Source organism: Porites lutea, chromosome 4 (assembly GCF_958299795.1).
Source record: "Porites lutea chromosome 4, jaPorLute2.1, whole genome shotgun sequence".
Taxonomy (NCBI): Eukaryota; Metazoa; Cnidaria; class Anthozoa; order Scleractinia; family Poritidae; genus Porites; species Porites lutea.
Window position 1 is genome coordinate 44728138 of NC_133204.1, and position 10034 is coordinate 44738171.

The window sequence follows — 10034 nt, forward strand, 5'->3', positions numbered from 1 at the left end:
TCTCTAGACTATCAAGATAGGCAAGGAATTCATTTAATTAAGATGGCGAAACATTTCTTCAGAAACATGTGTGATTCATTTGGTTCGTTATTATGTAGATATTGATTTCGTGCCCCTTCGCCGACAAAACATTGGTCGGTTTAACCTGAAGGAACTAAACAAAGAGTGCTCTTGTGAACGAATACATGTGTGCAGCAATAAAACTTAACTTTGCGCGAAACAACACTTAAAAAGCAATTTACTGATAAAAATCGGCACAATAACTTTTGCAAAGAAGAGCGACTAAAAAGGCGCTAAGCATAAAACAGAAGGCCGTTAACCTCTTTTTTACTGAAAAGGGAATGCAAATTTATTAAAGCAAAGTATTTAAAACAAATTTTTTTCTTTTAGCTTGTTAATCACATTGAGGAGAATTATAATTGCTACCTTGAAGCTTAAAAAACTAAGACATAATTCCTTGAGGGAAACTAAGTAAAATACTTAAAATTAAAACATTGTTACGATGCTGTCTGTAGTTTCTATCATCCTGTTCTTACACACTTAAATAACAGTAAATTTTGAAAAAGAAACTGTCGAATTACAGTTTTTCTGTTAAATTTAATTTTCGTATTTTGCATGCGTGGCTTTACAGAATTGCGTGAGATGTAACAAGATTTCGCGGAAACCTCTTATAAGGCAATTTACCGGTTCATAAATCCACGACCACAGTTAAATCTTGTTTATACCGAAACGACAGATTGGTAGTAAATTATTGTTGTCGTATTACCAGAAGAGACTCGGTTGCCGACAAGGCCAAACTGTAGGATGAACTTTAAATTCCGTGAAAATCTCCTTAAGGGGGCTTACACTTATCAGTTCTGACAAAAACATAAACTACTTCCGATCTGTTTTATAAAACACACGTCTCGTGCTCTTAGCCGTGAGTGCACGACATCCCTAGAAAATAGGCTGAATTAAGGGTATTTAGCACTTTCTTATCCTAGCTTATTAATTTCAGTGTTACATTACGCGCTGCCACTCTTACATAGAGGTACCTTCTACCAGAAACATGGCCATAAATAGCGTGCGCGCGGTTTTCTGACGAAAGCGGTCAGGCGAAAACTAGCCAACACTGATGCTGTGTGGTCCAACTTGTAGTCTTCTTGCAAAAACCGTGATTCTAAGGTGAAATGCATCTTTAATTAATCTTATTTCAATCCCTGCTCATGAACAGCCATTGTCAATTAAACCATAAGTCACTCCTTTACCAGAGGTGAAGACCCCGTAAAGGCGCTTTCATGTGAGGAATTAAAACACGAGTTAAATCGGTTAAGTTGTGTAAACATCTCGTAAGTTCTACTTTGTTTTTTCTACTTAGCGTAGGCAACATTAACTTTCATGCCAGATTACCGAGCGTATTACAAATAATAATTAGGTTTCCTGTGAAATGTTTTTCCAAATACCACAAATATCTTAACAAGCTGATAAGAGCCTCTCTATGTAGCTCTTCGTTCGGTTTTGCAATGAAAAGGGCAGAACCCAACTCCAGATAGAATCGATCGAGTTCAAGCTTTATGAATGTCGAGCAGGATTTTCTGTTTATATGTTTCGTTTACTGCTGATCTGTTAACAGTTGTTTGTTTTAAGGTAGTGTCTGCCTTCTCTCGTAGCCCAAGATTTTGTATAAGAACCACAAAATTTATCTGAACCGCTAATTTCGGCCGTTTCCATCAACGACATCAAATACGTTTCTCAAGAAGGCATTGTACGCCCTTGGTTTAAGATAAATTGTGATAGAGCTGTCTTGGTGTGGCACTGAGTGTATACATTTTATCAAGTTTCTTTAGAAGACCCTTTTTGTAGTGCTCTGAGAGGTCAGTCAACTACATCTCGCTCCAGGCGATTTCATTGTTTATCTAAATTACAGATGACGTTTGTCTCTTCTTTCCGTAGTTAGATGCGCTCCATAGTTTGCCGCTAATTTGCCTGAGAAATCGTAGCTTTATATGCTCACAACAGGAAAAGCAATTGTCGCCGAAATATTCAACTTAACTCTGACGTATGATACAACAACAGAAACCAATGCTTTTCAACGAGACATTAAGGTGTTTTTTCGAATTCCGACACAGAGGGTACAAGATGAACTAAATTTGTTATATAAACGTCGAGTCTTGATCAAGCTGCGTGGGTCAAGGCTACTCCAAGGGAGCAGTGCAATTCATTAAGATTTCGCTTTACTTCAAACATTGGAAACGACGGATCGAATCCCTAATAAAACGGAGAAGATCTGGACAACACCTTTACCGCCTTAACAAGGTTAGTTTTAAACTAAATTTGAGTTGGGAAGACCTCACTTCTCCTCGGTGTCGATCAAATATTATCACGTTCTCTACTGAGCGTTGCTGCCTCGAGTGTGTTGATTTTGTATCACCACAAAAACACACAAAATAGTAATACAGGTAAAACGGGAATTTATCATCTAAATTAAGCTTGTTAACTCTCATTCTTAACTTTTTGTTGGTTATTCCCAAGAAGACATCACCTGTAAAGATATTTGTTACAGAATCTTTGTCATTATGAGGAAATTATATTAATTTCTCGGCTGTTATTTAGAGCTAAAAACAAAACCACATCTTCATTGGGGTCAAACGAGCTCCATTTTTCAAATAGCGAAATTTAAAATTCAGTTAAGTCTCTAGAACTATTATTCTATGAGATGAACTACTTTTACGTTGTACTTTTCTGTGCACGAAATTCTTCAGCTGCATGAAAATGCCATCTAATGCAATTCCTGGCAAAGGCCGATTATTCAAAGCCACAGAATTGTTGCGCTTAAGTTAAGCAGTATTCTGATGGTATGTGCTGTTTAAATGTTTATATTGGTTGTTCTGATGAAGTTATAAGAGTACAAGTGCCTCGGGGTGATATTCGAATCCTACATTCAGTGTCATTCCGCAAAGCTCGGTTTGTTATTCTACTCACTTGTGCGTAATTCACCGAGAACCACTACATTAGGGTACGTTGCTACAAGGTTAATTATCTTTAACCTTTTGATTTTTGCTTTGTTTTAAAATCTTAAGTTTTCAAATATTCGTGATTTGATTCCTTCCGTTGTCACTCCACTTGCGGTTTTGGGGTGAAGTGCGTCGGCTTGAAAGACACATGACCGTCAAAACATAGCGTCCACAATTCATCTTCCTTTCTTTCAAGTATGCCCTTGACTCACTAGCGTGCTGAGATTGTTATTAATTACCAGTCAACAAAAAAACGGAAAAACTACTGATATAATTTTTACAACAAAACAAACACATCTAAGTATATAATTATCCCTTTTCTTAGTATAGCTGTTCACTTTCAAGGACATGCACTCCACGCAACTTTGAACTTTATACTGAATTTTTAACCTCAGTTTGAACATGTTCTGGAGTAGTGCGTGAAATTTAAGACTCATAAACGTGTGTTTTGAAGAAATAATAGGCTTAATTTGAGACAGACAATGTAAACTTGAAAAAGAAAAACCTGATGCTGTGTGTTCACACTATAACATGAATTGTTTTTCGCTTTGTTTTCATGCCGTCACAGTTAGTCCCGTTGGATTAACGGGGTTGCAAGACTGGGCCATCCCTCTAATCTAAGGTCAGTGCTTATCCCACGGGCTGCATTTGTAAAAGAAAAGCCGTTATAAGGCATTTACCTTTTTCTTACAAAGATGGAAGGTAAATAAGTTAGTCGTGAAAGTGGCATCCTAACGTATTAATGACTTGTAACTGTTGTTTAGCATAAACTGAAGTAAAAAGGTTGGAATGAAAAATTGAACCCGTCTGCTTCCCTCTCAGTATGCTTGCTGCGATTGGTTACTAATATCACATGAACAAAAGGTTTTAAATCAAGTTTTTAAAAGCAAGCACCCTTATTTATCTTGCAGCCAATTGCAATTTGCGGCATGAAGTGGGATGAGGCACATTTGATTATCTTCTCCAGCTATAACTTCGCATACACAGTTTTTAAATCTCTTAACGGCAGGGATCTATTTACCGGTTATGGCAGAAAAGGTACCCCTTTCGTATACCTTCTATTGACAAATGGTACCCCTTTCACATACGTAGTTTAGAAATTCGCATCCCTTTTAACTGCTGTAAAGACAGTGTAACCAGAACCCCCAGTTTTCTCGACTTTTTCACAGCCATAAAATGTATCTGTCGGCTCTTTTGGGCCTTCTTACGACCGAAATGATAGATTTCCCTACCTTTCCATATACTTCAACTAACTTAGTGAAATCCCTACCCTTTCTTTTACCTAAAGGCTGGAAAAGGTGCCCCTTTCGGGCGGAGCCTCCCCGTATAGATGATTATAAGGAGTACCCCCACCCCCCTCCCCGGACGTTTAGAAAGAGCAAAGGGAACGCTGTAGGAAGGTGACAATTTAAACTTGTAGAACTCGCTCCTAAGAAGAAAGAGTGTGTCTGCGCTTCCCGGACAAATAAACCAATACGTTGGCCTTCGTGGATTGTGGCTGAGATGTTCAACTTAATAATGCTTTTTTTTAATTTTATGGTGCCCATTTCTTGGTCAGCCGTTTTCCTCTCATCACGCAAAAACGGCTGCCTGTTAGTGTTGTAAGTTAGCATGCACAGACTTCAGAAGTAGCCTGCGTGCAATCGTCCCCTATTTCATTATTGAGATGTCTACACGCAGGCTAGTCAGAGGCGGACATCACAGATAACATCACAACACTGCTGTGCATGGTTTGATTGGTTGAAAATCTATCGCCGAATACACACCGATGGTTAATTTTGTAGCAAAAAGGACCTTTTTGCCTTGCGCCAAAGGTGATTTCATATTGCCCCTCTTGTTTTGGTTTAAAAGAAAACCAACAAAACATCTAATCTCTAACTTGCGACTATATGGACCATCTTTTGTTTCTCTCGCGAGTTCAGGAAATCAGAGGTCATAGGAAATTGATGTTATGAACTCTATCATGAACTAAGAGAGCAAACTGACGAATACATATAGCCAGCCGTCTGATCACACTGTGGAGTCCGTTCCTCATCGTTGGAGCTTTGGTCTTCTGTCGGAGAAACAGCGTCCTCTAGACAGGGAAGCAAAGTGGACTGAAAAATGTACAAAATCAACTCGGTGATCAGCGGCTACACACACTCAAAGTTTTGGGAAAGGATATGCTTGCGATCAGAGTACCTTATTAGCGATTCTCAGTTGTTCGCCTTCAGGCTAATTTAACACGAACAGAAAGCCCTTGTGTGTAGCCCTTGTGTGCGCAAATTAGTTTATTGAATCTCCTTCCCATATTGCAGTGCTAAATACGCAGGTGAAGAGAAAATAAGACAACATTTTCGCCGATTTTCGCCTTGAATGATGTAGACGCAGAAACACGGCATCTGGGATACGTGTCCCTTTAGTGAGGTAATTTAAAGAACATGACGTTTTTCATTCGTATTTTAAATGCGGACTGATTTTGTTATAATTTGACCACAATTATCAGCAGTGTAATAAACAGTAGAGCCTGTGTTTAATATATTTAACTTCACCGATAATTACTCATGATTGTGCAACTGAGAGATAATTAAACCCATGACAACCATTAAGAGATTGTGTCAATTCAATTTCCTCAGTCGAGGTATCTGAGTGACTAAGGTTATTTTGCTGTAATAAGTATTCTTAATTACTTCAGTGTTTGTTCGTGACTGTTCGTTGGTCATTTGAGTTAATTGGGAACATTCCTTACCGCTAGCTTTGATCCATAATTAACACTAGCATTTTTTTGGAGAAAAATTTAGCACCGACTTTATTTCTGATCGCTCTGGCTCTGGTGTTGTAAAACCTATTGGACGATACAACTTTCTTTAGATTGTGTACCTGTATTATCAGAAAATGCCTTGACAAGCAATTCCGTCTTCGAGCCTTTTCCATTCTGATAAGTATCTTGCAATTCAGTCAGCCAGCGATTAACGCTTATTTAAACTTAACAGTAACCTAACTTAACAGGTTTTCTTCAATTATTAGCTCATTCATGGTTTCTGTTGGAGTATATGAAGTCTAAAATTCAGCGTTTGTTTTTTCCTCATGTTAGCCTATTATTTTAATGGGCGTATCAGTCATGAAAGCATTCTAACCTTCTTGCCAGTCTATTTGAAAAATAATAGCAAATACGCCTCCTGCTGGGCTGTGGTTGAATCTGCAAAATAAAAGCAACTTAAACTCATTGTAGACTAAAAGTTCTAAAATAGGCGAAATAGAAATAGCTATTCCCTACTGTGATTATATTAAGATAGGGGTCTTTAGGACAAGTGTTCTGTACCCAACTGCAAACCGCAAGTGTAGATAACGGAAGTGCTTAATAGCCTTACTGTTAAATAGGCTATTTTTATAAAAGTTCTAGAAGTTTGCCGAACATTCTTTAAAGTAAAAATGAATAGGATTGATGTCAAGAGAGAACGAACTAAGCCGTCGCCAAAGTGTCCGTTCAAAGTAAAGAACCGGCATTTCTTTAACGTAAACTGAAGTTTAATTGTATGGAAAACGATAAAATGTTCGCCGGAGTATTCAAGGATTCTTAAGGAAAGCATAGTACAAAGTTATCAATCATACTGATTAGCATGCCCTTTTTTGGTTATGCAGTGATTTTAAAAGAAATTATTTATAAAAGTTCTAGAAGTTTGCCGAATGTTCTTTAAAGTAAAAATAAACAGGATTGATGTCAATGGGGAACGAACTAAGCCGTCGCCAAAATGTCCGTTCAAAGTAAAGAACCGTACCGGTATTTCTTTAACGTAATCTGAAGTTTAATTGTATGGAAAACGATAAAATGTTCGCCGGAGTATTTAAGGACTCTAAAGGAAAGCATAGTACAAAGTTATCAATCATGCTGATAGCATGCCTTTTTTGGTTTTGCAGTGATTTTAAATAGATTTCAAGTAACTCATTGGAACGTGCTTCAAAAGTAAAACCGTTGGAGTAGTTTCATCGATAAAAAGGCTCTGAGCAGCAAAAATGTTTAAAATGCAATCTTATAGCCACGCTTATAAGCTTCAAAATATGTGTACAAACTCTATTTGAAACCCAAAAATGATAAAACTGTCAGGAATCACGGCAGAGGCGGATCGGGGATTTTTTTCAAAGTATGTATACAAAACTTTTTTTAAAATATGTATACAAACTCTATTTGAAACCCAAACTGATACAACTATCAGGAATTACGGCAGAGGCGGATCGGGGATTTTTTCAAAGTATGTATACAAAACTTTTTTCAAAATATGTATACAAAATATGTATACAAACTCTATTTGAAACCCAAACTGATACAACTATCAGGAATTACGGCAGAGGCGGATCAGGGATTTTTTCAAAGAGGGGGTTGTAAGTATGAGAGTTAAAGGCAAACTTCCGAGGGCCAAAGGAATGGGGGAGGGGAGCGTTAGGGTTAGGGTTATGTTTAAATATGTAGACTTTCAGAGGTATAAATTTGAGACACTGTTATTAAGGACTAAGAGTACAGTGCAACAACGATAGTTGTTTGTCTCTTTTTACTTGCCTATTTAATCAAACAGACTGACATGAAAGAGCCTTCTTGGATGAGCTATTACAAAGGTTTGGCATATCTCGTCTTCCTCGAATCTCTCGGAGTAGTACATGGCGATCACTGCGAGATCAGAGAATCGCTCTTCAGGCATTACTGACCTAGAGGAGGTCTTGATTCATTTCATCAGTGAAAACGATCGCTCAGCTTCTGCGCTTGTGATCGGTAGGGTGCAGGCAACGACCAGAAGGCGATAGATGTTTAGGAAAGCATCTTCATCGCAGACACCAAGTGCTAATAAAAGACTGTTCGGAAGCTCCCTGTCTGTTGACTGCCAGAGTGTTTTCCATCTACGTACCTCATTGCCAAGGGATTTAAGAAATGGAATATCTTTCTCCTAGAAGAGCATGCCTTCTACTTCATCATCTAGCTGCAGCTAGTGAATTATTTACTATAATCGATGGCACTAGACAACGCAAATTGAGGGCGTGGTAATCTTCGTCAAAAATCGATCTTGCATTTGAATAATTAAGGAGTCAAGAAAAGGGATAACTAAAGTCTTCTTGTAATGATCGACTGGACTGGAACTTATATTATAATTTATATTATTTTTGGTGTGAAAGAGGGATAGACATGGGTAGCCAGACAAGCTTGAAAACTTCCCAAAGGGGAGGGGGAGGCTGTAACCCCCTCAACCCTCCCCCTGGATCCGCCTCTGATCACGTGTTCTTAGTCAAAACTTAACTGCGGCGATAACTTTACGTAACAACAACTGACACATAACAACGGCGATTTTGCCGCGATTTCTGAAACGGAGCAAAGTTGCGCCGCGCTGACTTCGAAAGTAGAGCGTCATATATCGGCTAAAAAACGAAAAGAAGGAAGGCCGATTTTATATGTCGGATAGGCTCCGGCTCCGGCTCTACGCATGGCTGAACGGCCCACCAAATCGCGTGGGCGTATTACTAACTGCTAAGCCAAACTGCCCCGAGCTTGGCTTAGGCCCCGTTTTTTGGAGAAAACTTATCCTTAGCAGAAGGATCACTCGCCTACCCGAGCTACCCCTCACATACCGTTAACATGAGATACAAAAAGTTGGCTCGGCTAGAAGGGTGACCTACCCAGCTGGGTCGCCTTTTTTCAAAGGTAGGGTCACCCTTCCTTACCGGGCTAATTTTTCTTCATATTAAAACTTTGGGTGGCCCAACCAGGGGCCCATTTCTCGAAAGACCCGGAAAAATTCGGTCCCGAATGCAAACCTGCTGAATATTAGCAGAATACAATCAACTCTCTCTAAGACGGACACCTTTGGGACCGGCGCTAAGTGTCCGTCTTATGGAAAGTCCAATAAAAGGAGTGAAGAAAGGCAGGGACCAACTCTAAGTGTCCGTTTTACAGAGGTGTCCGTCTTATAGGGGTGTCCGTTCAGAGAGAGTCAACTGTATAGCCAGAATACTAGCCCATGACCAGTCCAAATTTCTTCGTTAACTGATAGTTTCATTATATTATTTTCAAAATTATTGAAACTTTGAAATTGAATGCAAAAGCAGCAAACACAAAACAGCTTTCCGGGCCCGAAACGTTATCGGGACTTTGGAGAAACAGGCCCCAGCACCCAGAATCCAGAATCCATGGAATGGGATCCAGAATCCAAGACTGTCTTGTATTCCCTTTCATGAGGCGAAATGTTGTTGAATAGATTACCTGTTATTATATTTCAGGTCATCTTGTCATTATACAGTGGGGAAAGCGAACAAAGATACCTGAATTCTTGGATGCAGCATTGGTTGATTCTTCAACATGACTGCTACTAACGCAAGTTTGAATAACTCAAGTACTGGGACCGCTGCAGGGTACCCAGAAAACACTTTATCCCACAAGGTCATATCATCGATAGCGATTCTGATTCTCATCATTTTAACACTCTTCGGCAATGGTCTTGTCGTAACAGCTTTCTACATGTTCAAACGGATTCGTAAGAGCGTCACAAACTGGTTTATTCTAAGCCTAGCAGTTAGTGATATAATGGTGGCATTCGTTACAGAACCCATCTGGCTGGCTGGCGAAATTACAACTTGGTACTACCCGCCAGAAGTGGACGTGCAAACATTCTCTTTGGCTTGGTCAATGATAGACATCTTGTGTGCGATTTCTTCTATCTCCAACTTGATGTTCATTTCCATCGATCGCTACTTCGCAATAAAACGTCCACTGATTCACCACACAAAAATGACCACGGGAACATGCAAGTGGGTCATCTTGGCTACCTGGATCCACGCTCTCGGAACGTCTTGCCTTTACTTGATCAACCACGAGTCAAAGTACCTGGTCATTTTCTTATTTGCCTTCGTTGTTCCACTATTGGTCATTCTTTATTGCTACGGTGTGATTCTCTCTGTAGTCTTCACAAGATCTCGCTTCACAAACCGTCATGGCAGGAAGCTTTCTAATGAGTTTAAAACAGCCAAGAGCCTGAGTGTTGTGACTGGTGCATTCATCTTGTGTTGGCTTCCTTTCTTTTT

The 10034-nt window shown here is 39.3% G+C and overlaps 1 protein-coding gene across 1 annotated transcript in view; it reads left to right on the forward strand.

Moving 5' to 3' along the window:
- The first annotated feature begins 1989 nt into the window (after positions 1–1989).
- Positions 1990–10034, forward strand: part of LOC140935856 (D(1) dopamine receptor-like) — a 9384-nt gene continuing 1339 nt past the window's right edge. The window contains exons 1-2 of the mRNA XM_073385433.1: positions 1990–2295; positions 9234–10034. The exon at positions 9234–10034 is cut by the window's right edge and continues 1339 nt beyond it. Coding sequence (XP_073241534.1) covers positions 9313–10034 — 722 coding nt within the window. The 5' untranslated portion in view covers positions 1990–2295; positions 9234–9312. The remainder of the gene's footprint in view (positions 2296–9233) is intronic.